Source organism: Leptonychotes weddellii, chromosome 9, assembly GCF_054177405.1.
Source record: "Leptonychotes weddellii isolate Sample4059 chromosome 9, ASM5417740v2, whole genome shotgun sequence".
Lineage (NCBI taxonomy): Eukaryota > Metazoa > Chordata > Mammalia > Carnivora > Phocidae > Leptonychotes > Leptonychotes weddellii.
The window spans coordinates 27,507,672-27,522,544 of NC_138377.1; the positions used below are offsets into that span (position 1 = coordinate 27,507,672).

At 41.1% G+C, this 14,873-nt stretch overlaps 1 protein-coding gene across 1 annotated transcript; it reads left to right on the plus strand.

Moving 5' to 3' along the window:
• The first annotated feature begins 7,550 nt into the window (after nucleotides 1-7,550).
• On the plus strand, nucleotides 7,551-11,019 carry ADAM20 (ADAM metallopeptidase domain 20). The gene has a single exon (XM_006734473.3). It carries the CDS (start codon nucleotides 8,649-8,651, stop codon nucleotides 10,821-10,823), a length of 2,175 nt encoding a protein of 724 aa, XP_006734536.3. The 5' UTR covers nucleotides 7,551-8,648; the 3' UTR covers nucleotides 10,824-11,019.
• The last annotated feature ends 3,854 nt before the right edge of the window (nucleotides 11,020-14,873 follow it).

The following is a 14,873-nucleotide window of genomic DNA, read 5'->3' on the forward strand; positions in this document are numbered from 1 at the left end:
GCCTGGGTGGCTCAGTTGGTTAAGCGACTGCCTTCGGCTCAGGTCATGATCCTGGAGTCCCGGGATCGAGTCCCGCATCGGGCTCCCTGCTCGGCGGGGGGTCTGCTTCATCCTCTGACCCTATCCCCTCTCATGTGTTCTCTCTCTCTCATTCTCTCTCTCTCAAATAAATAAATAAAATCTTTAAAAAAAAAAAAAAAAAAAAAACTCAATTAGCCAACATATAGTACATCCTTAGTTTCAGATGTAGAGTTCAGTGATTCATCAGTTGCATATAATACTCAGTGCTCATCACATCACATGCCCTCCTTAATGCCCAACCCCATCCCCCCACCCACTTCCCTTCCGACAACTCTCAGTTTGTTTCCTATTGGTGAGTCTCTCATGGTTTTCTTCCCCATGATCCTCTGCTGTTTCTTATATTCCACATATGAGTGAAACCATATGATAATTGTCTTTTTCTGATTGACTTATTTCGCTCAGCATAAGACTGTGTTTTTCCCTGCCTTTTAGCATGCTTTGTAATTCTTTGTTGAAAGCCAGACATAATGTATTTGGGCAGTAAAAACTGAGGTAGATAGGCCTTTAGTGTTTATCTGACCAGTAGCTCGGCTGTGTTTACTCTTTCCTGTAACTGCAGGTGTCAGAGGTTTCAATTTCCTCTAGTGTCCTTGTTTTTGTCTCCCATAATGTCTTAGGATTTTCTGAGAAACTCTTTCTTAAATAGTCTGTGTTTTGTACTTCTTTCAGGTGTTATCCACTTATACAGAAGCCCTTTTGATGTGGTGAAAGGAGTGGGAGGATGGGAAACATTCTCTGGTATGAGATTAGGTCTCAGTCTAGTAGTGGTCCTGTGTCCCTGGGCTCTGAACTTCACAGTGGCATTTAAGCTCCCCTATATTCCCACCCCCAAACTTAGGTGACATAGGAAGGCTAGAGGGGGCTGGAGTTGGGTAATTTCACTTCCCTCAAGTTGAATAAGGCTTTGGTGAAGTCTTTCCCCTCGCTGGTTAGACCTTTGCTTTTTTGTTGTTTTGTTTTTAACATTTTATGTATTTGTTTGACAGAGAGAGACACAGCGAGAGCAGGAACACAAGCAGGGGGAGTGGGAGAGGGAGAAGCAGGCTTCCCGCGGAGCAGGGAGCCCAATGCGGGACTCGATCCCAGGACTCTGGGATCATGACCTGAGCCAAAGGCAGACGCTTAACGACTGAGCCACCCAGGCGCCCCTAGACCTTTGTTTTGAGGACACTCTGGGTGTGTTTCAAGATGGTTACTCTTACCTTCACCATATTTCCAAAAGTCACTTTTCTCCTCTTCTTGGTCAAGCATTTGGTGATTTTTTTCCTGATCTTTACTATGAGTACCTGGTAGGTTTTTTGGAGATCAGATTTATGACAGTATAGAGACTGCCCTTGGAGTAAGCCCCTAAGAGTTTTTAATAACGATGTTAGTCGACACTCCAGGAATTCACCGAAGTCACCATTAAAGTCTCATTGGCTCCAGCCACTTCTGCTTCAGAGAAGCTCATCCATATCCTCTCTATTAGCCTGCCACTCCAGTCTGTCCTGCAGTCTCATTTGTCAGATGTACCTAAGAAAGGTCATTGATTTTTTCAGTTTGTTTAGCCTTTTTGTTTTTGTGCAGGTGGGAGTGATGATTTGCAAGCCCTTTACATGCCAGAGCAGAAACCAGAAGTGCATATGTTGTACAATTTGTATTCCTTTAGGTTTGCTTTATGGCTGTGAATATCATCAGTTTTGGTAAATGCCCTACATGCATTTGAAAATGCATGTGTATCCTGCAATTTTTCGAGTACAGTGTTCTGTATGTATTGATTATGTTAGTTTGATTAATGTCATTTAAATTCTATGTCTTATTTTCTACTTGCTTGTTCTGAGTAAACATCTCCAAATATGATACTGGATTTTTTATTTCTTCTCTTTGCTTTCTCTCAACTCTTGCTTCATCTATTTTGAAGCTCTGCTATTAGGTGCATACAAGATAGTATGGAATGGTCCTTCTTAAATATATTCTTCTTTACCTGATTAATTCCTTTTTATCTTTGTCCATACTACCCTTGTCATCTTTTTTTTTTAAATTAAAAAAAAACAACTTTAATTCCAGGGGCAACTGGGTGGCTCAATTTAACTGTCTGACTCTTGATTTTGGCTTAGGTTGTAATCTAAGGCTCGTGAGATCAAGCCCCAAGTCAGGCTCTGTGCTGGGCATGTAGCCTGTTTAAGATTCCCTCTCTCCCTCTCCCTCTGCCTCTCCCCTGCTCTCTCTCTCTCAAAAAAAAAATTTTTTTTTAATTCCAGTATAATTAATGTACAGCATTGTATTAGGTTGAAGTGTACAATATAGTGATCCAACAGTTCTATTCACCTTATTTTCTGTTTTCATCAGATTTATTTTTGTTAACATATGCACTGTTTACTTTTTTTTTAAAAGATTTTATTTATTTATTTGACAGAGAGATAGAGAGAGAGAACAAGTAGGCAGAGAGGCAGGCAGAGGGAGAGGGAGAAGCAGGCTCCCCGCCGAGCAGGGGAGGACCCTGGGATCATGACCTGAGCCGAAGGCAGCCGCTTAACCAACTGAGCCACCCAGGCGCCCCTGCACTGTTTACTTTTTCATATCTTAGTCTTCATATGATTTATCTTTTGCTTTCAACCCTTCATAACTAGCTACATAATAGATTTGGCTGTGTTGAGTTGTTTAGTAAAGAAATCACAACTGAAATAGCAGGTATAAGTATAATCACCCCTGCCTAGTTTAGGAAAATTAGTAGTAACTCTTCAAGATCAACCCACTTGCACATGCAAAACAGGTGAGTTAAATATGGGTGTGATTGGTTATCATTATCCCTGTATCCTTGAAGCCTTTGATCATGGCACAAATGTCTGTAATTCCCAAACATTCAGTCATTGCTCTTAGGTTACTACTTTTGAAGCAATTGTTGAAGCTTAATTAGTAAGGCTTGATTAGGATATATCTCTAATTTATCACTATCCAGTCATTTGTATTACCTCAAAAAGATTTTGAGAACCCACTATACCAGAGATTTGGTGAAAAGGTATATTGTTTTTAATTTATATTTTTATATAGATTCAATGTCCATATAGATTCAGTAGTTCCATAATGTAGAACTATTTTGTTTTTCTTTTTTTTAAATTTTATTTATTTATTTTTATTTTATTATGTTATGTTAGTCACCATACAATACATCATTAGTTTTTGATGTGGTGATCCACGATCCATTGTTTTCGTATAACACCCAGTGCTCCATGCAGTATGTGCCCTCCTTAATACCCATCACCAGGCTAACCCATCCCCCAGCCCTTCCCCTCTAAAACCCTGTTTGTTTCTCAGAGTCCATAGTCTCTCATGGTTCATCTCTCCCTCCGATTCACCCCCCTTCATGTTTTTCTATTACTTTTGTCAGTTTTGTTAGTTTGGTTTTCCAAGGAATTTACCCATGTTGCTTAAATTTTCAAATTTACTGGCAAATTTACTCCCATGTTTAAATTTTCATTATTATCTTATAATAGAAACTATTATAGGGGCACCTGGGTGGCTCAGCCAGTTAAACGACTGCCTTTGGCTCAGGTCATGTTCCCAGGGTCCTGGGATGGAGCCCCATGTCTGGCTCCCTGCTCTACAGGAGCCTGCTTCTCCCTCTCCTCCCTGCTTGTGCTCTCTCTTGCTATCTGTCACAATCTGTCTCTCCCTCAAATAATAAATCTTAAAAAAAATATATTGCTAGGTGTTTGTCAATTCCTTATAAGGAACTGGTGCTTGACTTTATTTTCTTTTTAGTATTTGTTTTTTATGTTTTATTGTTTTGTACTCCCATCTTTATTTTTAAATTATCTACTATTAAAGTTTAATTAGCTGTTATCTTTCTAGCTATATAAAATATTTTCAATTTCTCTCCTTTTCTAATATATACCTTGAAATCCAGAAATTTCCATGTAAGCATTGCTTTAACTGCATTCTACAAGTTTAATATGTTGTATTTTCATTGAAACCAAAATATTTTTAATTACACATTTTGTTCATATTTGGACCATGGCTTATTTAGAAGGTTTTTCTTTAATTTTGAAGCAAATACTATTTTCTAGCTCTTTTTCCTATACAATTTTTAAAAGTTCTGTAGTTAAGGAATATATGTTATGCAATTTTTATTTTTCCATTTGTTGAAACTTTATGACCATGGATATTATCTGTTTTGCTAAATATCTCACATGCAATTGAACTTAATAGGTGTTCTTCAATTGTTGACTGTACTGTTTCATATGTGTCAGGTTAATTTGATTAACCTTGCTTAGGTCTTCTATTTCCTTATTAATTTTTTGTCTGATTTTTCTCGGTCGCTGAGAGAAGTATGTTAATATCTGCAAGTAGATTTTGGATTTTTCTATTTCTCCTTTTTGATTTCTCAATGTTTTCTTTATATATTTTGAAGCTATTTAATAAATAGATACAAATCCCTGTTGAATTTTTTTTTAAGATTTTATTTATCTATTTGAGCGAGAGACAGAACATGAGCAGGGGTGGGGAGGCAGAGGGGAAGGGCAGAGAGGGGCAGAGGGAGAGGAAGAGGGAGAAACAGACTTCCTGCTGAGCAGGGAGCCCAACTTGGGGCTCGATCCCAGGACACTGGGATCATGGACCTGAGCCAAAGGCAGATGCTTAACTGACTGAGCCACCCAGGTGCCCCATCTCTGTTGAATTTTGTCATACTAAATATATCTTTATCTCTGTAACTACTTTATCTTTTCTGCTATTAATATCATTTGTTTCCCCCCTTTTTTTGCCAATATAAGTTAGTAAAATATCATTATTTTGCAGTAGAAGTTCCTTCTTCTCGGTTTGGATACTGAATTTGTTTCTCTGCAACATGTTGAATTAGATTCTGATTTACATCTAGAGCCAATAAAGGATGGTAGGAGTATGTCTTGAGGAGACTAGATATCTCCTTGTAGGGTAACTTTCCCAGAAGAGATAATTACAGGGTCTCAAGCTTGAGGTGGGTGGGCTTTTCAGACAGGAGAAGTCTAGCTTCTCTCCCTGGTAAAGGAGACTCAGGGATACGTGGGAGGATTGAGATACTCAGAATCAGTCAAGTCTACCTGGAATTTTTCTTTTTAAGTGTCAAGGTTTTTTCCCTTCTCAATCAATGTCCTAACTTTCCCACTAGAATCTTGGCAAATCTATGTATTCAACTTACATTGTGATTCTGTAACTCCACAATTAAAGTTTGATTTTTTTGGTAAGACTGACTCTGTGGCTAAAACAAATGAGGAATTCTTTTAGGTCTACCATTATCAACTCTCTGAGCTGAGAGTTTAGAGCCTTGAGCTTCACTGTGCAAATTCTCTGGTAGAACAGTCCTTGAGGTACTTAACGGTCATCATCACCCTTGGTCTCCCACACATTTGCTTCAGTAGTGCACTTCATCATAATAAACATTGGCTGTTAATTTAATTCATTGTGATGCCACTGCATGCCCATTCCCCATTGGACAGGAGTTCAGTAGTGTGTAAAGCCATGGACCTGCCCATACCAATCCTGGAGTCCCATTTTGTCTGTCTCTCTCGGCAGCACTCTTGGTACTAAGTCCTGTATCTGTCAAGATCTAGTCCAGAAAAGAAAAACCCACCAGGAGTAATTAATATAAAGAAATTCTTGAAAAGGTTTTAGAGGACCGAAAAGATGAAAAGAGAACATTGAGGTACATAGAGGTATGGAGTTGCAAGAAAAAGCCCTACCCCTAAGATTAGGGTAAAAAGAGAAGAGGTTGGGGTTACCATAATTAGATACTTTCATAATGGGCCTCATAGATCTGGACTGTAGAAGACAGGGCATGCTCAGGTCATGTTGGTAACAGGAAATCAGAAAAGGGGTTCTGTAGAGCTAATAGCTGTACTTCATGTAAGGAGCTGGTACTGGTTCCTTAGGAACTTGGAAGAAGGTCCTCCAAAATTGTGACTCAGATCTCAGAGAGACAAGTGCTACACACATGGGGCTTGTATCGAGGTTCTTTGTGGTGTGCCTGGAACATCTGAAAAAGGGACACTGGGTAGCTGGTGTGGGTTGCCCAAGGTACAAGAGAATGGCTCTGAACATCAGACTTCTGAGGAGGGCACACTGTTCATCGGGTACTCATACCTTTATTAGGGCTTGATGTAGCTGGTTCTGGGAATGTGGTAACCAGCTCTCACCACCAGAGCAAGGCACCAGAGCTGGGGATTCATAGAAAGTAACAGTGGGCAAATAGGTAATTACAAGTCCCTTGTCCTCTTTTGCCTTTTATTCTCTCTTTTGTGTCTTTATTGATAAAACTTAAGGAAGCCAAATAACAGTGTAAATATAATGTACAGATTCCCATCTCCAGCTTCATAGACAAAGTATAAATTTTAGTTTTGGAGTTCAGGAAATAGTTGATAATCAGCATAAGAAGTGTCAGTGGAATGCTGCTAGAGTTTCTATGGTGATAGGTGACACTGATCTGTGTGAAGCTCTCTGATATATAGTACCATTGCACCCTGACATTTAGTATTGTTTCAGTTAGTTGTGGCTCACTAAATCGATTTTGTGACCCTGTTTGGTTTGTGACCTAAGTTTGAGAAATAGTGAAATTGAGGCTGTGATTGAGCATGAGAGGAGACTTGGCAAGATAGGGGTTTTGAGAAATTTGAAATAGCTGCTGGAATTAGAAGAGCTAAGGATTCACACAGAGGAAAATCTCACACTGCTTGAAGTGCTGGTAATGGTAGAAAGGTAGGGCTTTGGAGTGATATAAGTTTACATAATTCATGGTCATGCACTGTTCCTTCAGGGCTCTTCTTTGGAGCCATGAAATGGTGACAGACTGGCGTATCTCAAAGATTCTTAGCAATGAACTTTTCTATTATTACCACATCATATTTCTGACAAAGCATAATATAGGTTATTTTCCTCTTTATAATGCTTTATCTTTAATAGTCCTCTTTCAAATCACACACTCACTTTAATATTCCCAGATCTGGAGCATATACCAAGGATATCATGAAGAGAGAAATGGAGAGGAAATCCAGTAATTAGGATTTCGCCTCCACCAGAGATACTTCCCCTAAGAGGATTCATCTAGTATTCTTGGCTTCCAGTAGCCATCCATTAGTTCTAAAAAAGTATCCAGCATGGAGCACTGGGTGTTGTATGCAAACAATGAATCATGGAACACTACATCAAAAACTAATGATGTAATGTATGGTGATTAACATAACAATAATAATAAAAAAAAAGTACCCAGATGTATACAGGTGTTCTCAACATTATAATGCTGAAGATATTTCTCATACTCTATACTACTGTGATCCCATTTGTGTACTTATGTAGAATACTCATGTCACCGGTATGTGTTCAAATGTGTCTCCAAATTTGTTTTAATTTTTGCTTTCAAATATTAAATCATTGATGCTTTTAACTGAAAGTCAGTGAATAAGCAAAATTAACTTTTACCTGAGCTAAAATTTATGTCTTCAACAGGAATGGCATAAGTCCACTTGAATTGTGGCCTTTTGAACATTTTAATGAACTGACTCTAGATATAAGCTCCTCAATCCAGCCTTCTCTAGAGAATTCAGCTAACTCATCAGCCATGCAAAAATATAGACTAGAATCTATATTTACACATCTAAGATGAGTCTCTTATGATTGAAGACCTGGTGCAGTTGGGCTGGGTGGAGAGAAGGCTGTTGCCTGCCTGCTGTGTTTGGGGGCAATTGAGTTGTTTGCCTTGCCCCGAAATAGTGGCCCATTCTCTGTTTTCCCATCTTTGGATGTCCAGAGTTTTTCTGCAGATAAGAATGCATTATAAAATAAAAATTTGGCTTGTTTTGAAGGGGCCTCCCCAAATTAATAAGTCCCTTAAGTAAGGCTTACTTTGCTAACCTCAGACAGAATGGGGGCTAGAAAGGATGTCCGCACAGGAAAGGAGAGGTGGAATAAACAGTCTGAATAAAGGGACAAAAAAAAATGGTGGGTTTTGAATGGGTTGTCCACACTCTTAGTGAAGATAGCAGGGTACCAGTAGATTTTTGGGAAGAGGAACAATTTGGGAGTCAGATGTCAGTCTTTTTAATATGGAAAATTTCATGTCAATTTACATGTTTGGAAAACAATATTTAATAAATTTTTTGTATCCACCATCTAGTTTCAGTCATTATCCATCTATGACTAACCTCCTTCATCTCTTCCTCTGGAAACCTGTCCTTCCCCCACCCTCTGCCTATATACATATGTATATGTATGTATAGTGTATATATATATGTATATATACGCATATATATGTATATGTATATATGTATATGACAATCTCGGGCATTTTATTAATTCTAGCCATATTCCAATTGAAGAATACTTTTACCTCACCTTCCTCTCTCTCTCCCACTCTCCCTATTCCACCAACCCCATCCTAGCTCTTTTCTTTATTTTCACTTTCAGCACTGCAACTCTGATGGTCCACCTCTTCCAGAACACAGATCCATAAAGGTCAGCTCTGCACCCTAAGCAGCTCAGAGGGAGGAGCCAGACCAGCAGTGCCTCACACCCTGCCCTCTTCTGCCCTGGACAGATGGCTCCATAATGACAGCTCCATAATGGCAGTGGGTGAGGCCCTGGTGCACACCAGGGTCACTCTTCTGCTACTCGGGGTAGGAATGTCTCTGTTCATTTCTGGCCAGTCTCAGGCAAGGCCCTCCCAGCACTTCTCCCCAGAATTGGTGATCCCCTTGAAGGTGACTGGCAGGGGCAGAGGTATAAAAGGTCCAGGCTGGCTCTCCTACAGCCTGCAGTTTGGGGGCCAGAGACACATTGTCCACATTAGGGTCAAGAAGCTCTCGGTCTCCAAACCCTTCCCGGTATTCACCTATACGGACCAGCATGCCCTCCACCAAGATCAGCCTTTTGTTCCTGATGACTGCTACTATCATGGTTATGTGGAAGGAATCCCTGAGTCCCTGGTTGCCCTCAGTACTTGTTCTGGAGGTTTTCGAGGAATGCTACAGATTAATGACCTTGCTTATGAAATTGAGCCAATGAGGTTTTCTGCCACATTTGAACACCTGGTGTATAAGATAGACAGTGATGATACACAATTCCCACCTATGAGATGTGGGTTAACAGAAGAGGAAATAGCACGCCATTTGCAGTTGAGGGCATCATATAATTCTACTCTGATGCAAAGCTCTTACATGGGCTGGTGGACCCACTTGCGCTTTCTTGAGCTGGTAGTAGTTGTGGACCATCTTCGATTCCTTTACTACGAAAGTAATGTGACAGTAGTACAGCGTGAAGTATTTGATGTTGTCAATATAATAGATATCTTATATTACCCTTTGGAGGTTGATGTAATTTTGACCGGGATTGAAATCTGGAGTGAAAGAAACCTAGTTGCCTCCGATAACATAGAACAACTTATGGAGGATTTTGCTATTTGGAAGTTTCTCAGTCTTGATGCACGACTGCATCATGATACTGCCCATCTTTTCATAAAAAAATATTTTGGCGTAAAACTTGGAGTTGCCTATGTTGGAGGAATATGCCAGCGTCCTTTTAACTGTGGAGTTGATGTGTTTGAAGGAGACAGTCTGTATAATTTTGCACTTACTGTGTCCCATGAACTTGGTCATAATTTGGGTATGTCTCATGATACTGGACAATGTGTGTGTGGGCTTCAGTGGTGCATAATGTATCCTTCCCACAGGGTGACAACTCGGTTCAGCAATTGCAGTTATGCCCAGTATTGGGACAACACTCTCACGAGTGGATTATGTATTCACTCACCTCCATATCCAGGGAATATCTTGACGGTACAGTACTGTGGGAACCTAGTGGTTGAAGAAGGAGAGGAGTGTGATTGTGGGACCATACACCAGTGTGTAAATGATCCCTGTTGTCTGTTGAACTGCACTCTGAAGCCTGGAGCTACTTGTACTTTTGGAATTTGTTGCAAAGACTGCAAGTTCATGCCATCAGGGACTTTGTGCAGACATCACATCAATGAATGTGACCTTCCAGAGTGGTGCAATGGGACATTTCATCAGTGTCCAGAAGATGTATATGTACAGGATGGGATTCCCTGTGGTGACGATGCCTACTGCTATAAAGGGAGATGTAATAACCATGACAAACAGTGCAGGGAGATTTTTGGCAAAGATGCAAGGGGTGCATCTCAGAGTTGCTACAAAGAAATCAACACCCAAGGAAATCGATTTGGTCACTGTGGTATCACAGACCTAATATACGTAAAATGTGAGGTCCCTGATATTCTATGTGGAAGAGTGCAGTGTGAAAATGTGCGAGTGATTCCCAGTCTGATCCAGCATTCTACAGTGCATCAGCTTCACTTCAATGACACCACTTGCTGGGGCACTGATTATCATTTAGGGATGGCCATACCTGATATTGGTCAAGTGAAAGAGGGCACAGTGTGTGGTCCAGAAAAGATATGCATCCACAAGAAGTGTGTCAATATGACCCATCCACCACGAGACTGTCAGACTAACGAGACCTGCCACCTGCACGGAGTCTGCAATAATAAACAGCATTGCCACTGCCGCCGTGGATGGGCGCCTCCTTACTGCAAGCACGAGGGCCATGGAGGCAGTATTGATAGCGGGCCACCTCCTGGGAAGCCTGTAGTAGAAGCAAAGCCAATGTTGGGCTACCTGTCATTATTGTGGCTTATTCCTTCTACTGCTTTCGTTTTATTTTGCCTTCTTGTACTTTGTAAGCGAAAAAAAAAAAGAGAGAGGGAAGAAGAGGAAAGCTAAGTCTCCTACCTCATTAGACAAATCCCCAGTTCTTCTTTTAATAGTAGAGAAACATTAGGGCATGCCTGACTGTTTAAAGAAAAAGGATCCTTTAAGGATCCTTCATATCAGGATCATAAGCATTAATACCACACCAAAGGATTTCTAGCATGTACTTTCTTACTCTTCAGTGTTATAAGCCATATTAAAACTTCATTTTTTTTCCCCTGGAGGTTGTCTCTTTATTTTCTGGGCAAAGGCACAGCAGAGAGACGTTTTTAAGCTGATGTCTCTCCGTTCTAAACCTCCTCCCACCTTTGTATTTGAGGATGTGCCAATGCAGACCCCATTTCTGTTTTTCCTGTTCTCTTCAGGGTAACTGTGCCTAAAGGGGGGCAGTAGAAGTAACCTAGCATGATGGATGAGGGGAGAAGGGAGTTTACTTGCCTGTGTCTAAAAGTTACTCTCACTGTCATTTTGGCTGGGGCTGTGCACTCTGGTAGCCATATTTGGTTTTGGACTCTAGTTTTCTTGGCTCTTTAGAAGCCCCTTCATTCTTATTGAGAAGTACCAGCACCAATTGGTCACTGACACCCTCAGAGGTCTGACTTGTAGCTCTGAGGTTAGCAGGTCCTCCTCTGAGTTCTGCCCAGCAGCTGGTCACTTGTGCTCCTTATAGGTCTTATAGGTTCCTGCTCTGCAGAGGGTCTCCTTGAATCACCAGCACTCTGATAAACCCACCTTCTTTCCAGTGTTCCCCTTGCCCTAGGGCTATCAAGTGCTTTCAGGAGTTATTTCATTGTGATAGTCTGAGTTCTCCAGACACTGAGTTAGAGTTTAGAGTGCAAGATTTTGATAGGGACCAACCACTGTGAAAAGGTGAGGAAGTCAGTTGTGTAAATGAGAAATGGTACTGCATTGCAGCCTTGGCCAACCTAGCAGCAAGCTCTGGAATAAATATTGCCTGAAAGATTTGTCTTGAATTGGGCCAAAATGGCCTGGTCTTCATACTTTCCCTTTCTCATTCAGTGTATCTGGAGTGCCCTGGGAATGGCAAGAGGTTGACCACAATTCCCTGTAACTGAGGCTGTCCCAAAGAGCTGACATCAGGAGGCTCTCTGCTGATTGTAATCCCTGTAGCCGCTCAGCAAACTTTCCTTGAAGAAGAATCAAAGTGGCCTATTTGGATATTCCACAGTTTAGTCTTTGCACTGCTCTGATCTGCTTTTCCATATATGTTCTAGGAACAGATCATCCAGAATTCTAATAGGCATCTCTGCCTGTGGGGTACCTTGTAAGAGGGAGGTTAGTGAGATGAAGCACAGTTCCTACTACTATTGTGTTTGGCATTGGGGCCGAAATTGATACTGATTGTCTCTCTCCTCCACTATCCATTCTAGTTTCCTTCATCTTTAGATAGCATTCTACTGGCTTTGGATGATAATCCTGTGTCATTACTCAGGTCCTTGTCTCCAAAGCACTTGAGTGTTTAGTCACCATTCCCAGGCTGGGATTGCTGAATCTATTTATTTACAGTCACAGTGGGGCTAGAGAACACCAAGAAACACTGAAGGAGATCACCTGGGTTCCACACATATTCCCTGCATCTCCATGATATAAAAGCAGCCCTATCTCTTCTCAATGATTAGGCTCAGTTACACCTGCCAAGACTGTGACACCTCTTCTTGCTATTGATGAAGGGACACAGGAGCCCAAAATGCCCAGGTGGCAGCTTTAGCATATAATTCCATTGGGATTCTAGCTCTGTCTCCTGGTGAAAATATGACCCCTTTGGGGACCAGAACCTGCAGAGTTGAAGGGGCAGGAAGCACAGACCACCCCAGTAGGTCATAGGGAATAGTGGTATGTGGTGCCACTCTGCCTTCCAGTCCTTGGTTCCCAGACCCAAGATAAGATCCCTGCTTCAGTGCATACAATCCATCCTGGAATGGTATCTGTATTAGGGTTCCCCAGAGAAACAGAACCAATAGGATATGGCATTTACATATTTACCCCTTCCCCAGAAGAAGACATAAATCCCTTGAGAGATTTTTATTCTTCTTGATACCCTGTAACTTTAAATACTATGATGTGAAATTAACAATACCCAAATACTATGATATAAATTCAGTTATCCCATGACACATGATTAGGGAATAAGGAAAATGGAAAGAAGACAATAGGAAATATGAATACAAATGTATTCATAACAAAATAAAGAGGAAATAGTCATGATACTTGTAGCCCTTACTTCTATAACTTGTCACCTGGTTGCAGCTGGTATTTGTAACCATCTTCTATCCACTCTATTCCCTTTGCCTTCAGCAAGTACTTTATCTCATCATAGTCCTTTATCTGGTAGTGTGACCCAAACCTTCTTTCCTAAAGGATCTGGGCCATTAGTAGTCCTACCTGGATTGGGTTGTTATAGTTTTCCACTGACCTTAGTCACAGGGCATGGTAGTACAGAGACACACACTAAGGGATCTCCTATATTCCAGACACTCTTCCTTACCTTTTTACTCTGCCTTCCTTGCTGTGAAGTAGTAGTCCAGTTTCCCTTTAGTTATCAGGATCAATGACCCCAGTCATCACCATAACTCCTTTCATTGCCTGTTGATTAGAGGCATGAGGAGCCCAAAGTGGCCAGGTGGCAATCTTAGCTTCCAGTCAATGGAATCATTGTTTGTCTCCTGGCAGAAGTATTCCTCCCTCTGGGACTAAGACCTCTAAGGCAGCAAAGCATGAAGTCATAGAAACAGGAAGCAAAAATTTTGCTAGTGGGTCATTAGGGTTAATAGTGAGTGGTGCCACTCCCATTTCCACTTCTTGATTCCTGAGCCCATGAATCTTGTCTATGAGAGAAACAGCATCATGTATTAGACACTAATTCAGGGCATATACAGCCTTCTGGAGAACCTTGCCCCAGCCCTGCAGGGTATTGCTACCTAGCTGGCACTGTAACTTAGTCTTGAAAAGGCTGTTCCCCCATTCTATTAAGACAGCTCCTTCAAGATGGTGGGGAGCATGGTAAAACTAGTGAATTCCATGATAATGGAATTCTTTTGCTGTGAAGTGAGTTCCTTGATCAGAAGCAATGCTGTGTAGACTAAAATTATGGTGAGTAAGGCATTCTGTAAGTCCATGGATGGTAGTTTCGGCAGAAGTTATTGTGTGCAGGAAATGAAAATCTGTATCCAAAGTGTCTACTCCAGTAAGGATAAAATGATGCCCCTTCCATGATGGAAACAGTCCAATGTAATGATTCACCTTCTGACAATGCAGGTACCTGGCTGATTACCCCAGAGAATGGTGCCATACTGTGACTCAGTGTTGGTCTCTGCCACTGCAGATTGGGCAAGTAGTGGTAGCTCTAGCCTGGTCGTCCTTGGTGAGTGGAAGTCTGTGTTGCTGAGCCCAAGTGTAACTGCCACCCTGTAACCATAGCTACTTTGTTCACGAACCCATTGGGTCATGATGGGTGGTTGAGGAAAGAGGCTGACTGGTATCTACAAAATGGATCATTCTATCCGCTTATTTTTTAATTTAAATTCAGTTTATTTAACAAATACTGTATTATTAGTTTCAGAGGTAGTTGCATACAACACCCAGTGCTCATTACATCAAGTGCCGTCCTTAATGTCCATCGCCAAATTATCCCATCCCCCACCCAACTCCCCTCCAGCAACCCTCAGTTTGTTTCCTATAGTTAAGAGTCTCTTGTGGTTGCCTCCCTCTCTGTTTTTGTCTTATTTTATTTTTCCTTCCCTTCCCCTATGTTTATCTGTTTTGTTTCCTAAATTCCACATATGAGTAAAATCATTTGGTATTTGTCTTTCTCTAATTGACTTACTTCGCTTAGCATAACACCCTCTAGTTCCATCCACATCATTGCAAATGGCAAGATTTCATTCTTTCTGATGGCTGAGTAATATTCCATTGTACATATTCTATCTGCTTAGTAAAATCCTCTTCTGAGGTAACCCTTTCGTGAGCATTCACATGGGACACAAATATGTTCGTGCGTCATTCAGGGAGGTCTATCCACATACTTCTTTCCCAAATTTCTTT

Bases quoted from the DNA above. Each gene is read 5' to 3' on its own strand.
- ADAM20 (XM_006734473.3), top strand. From the start codon at position 8,649: ATGGCAGTGGGTGAGGCCCTGGTGCACACCAGGGTCACTCTTCTGCTA.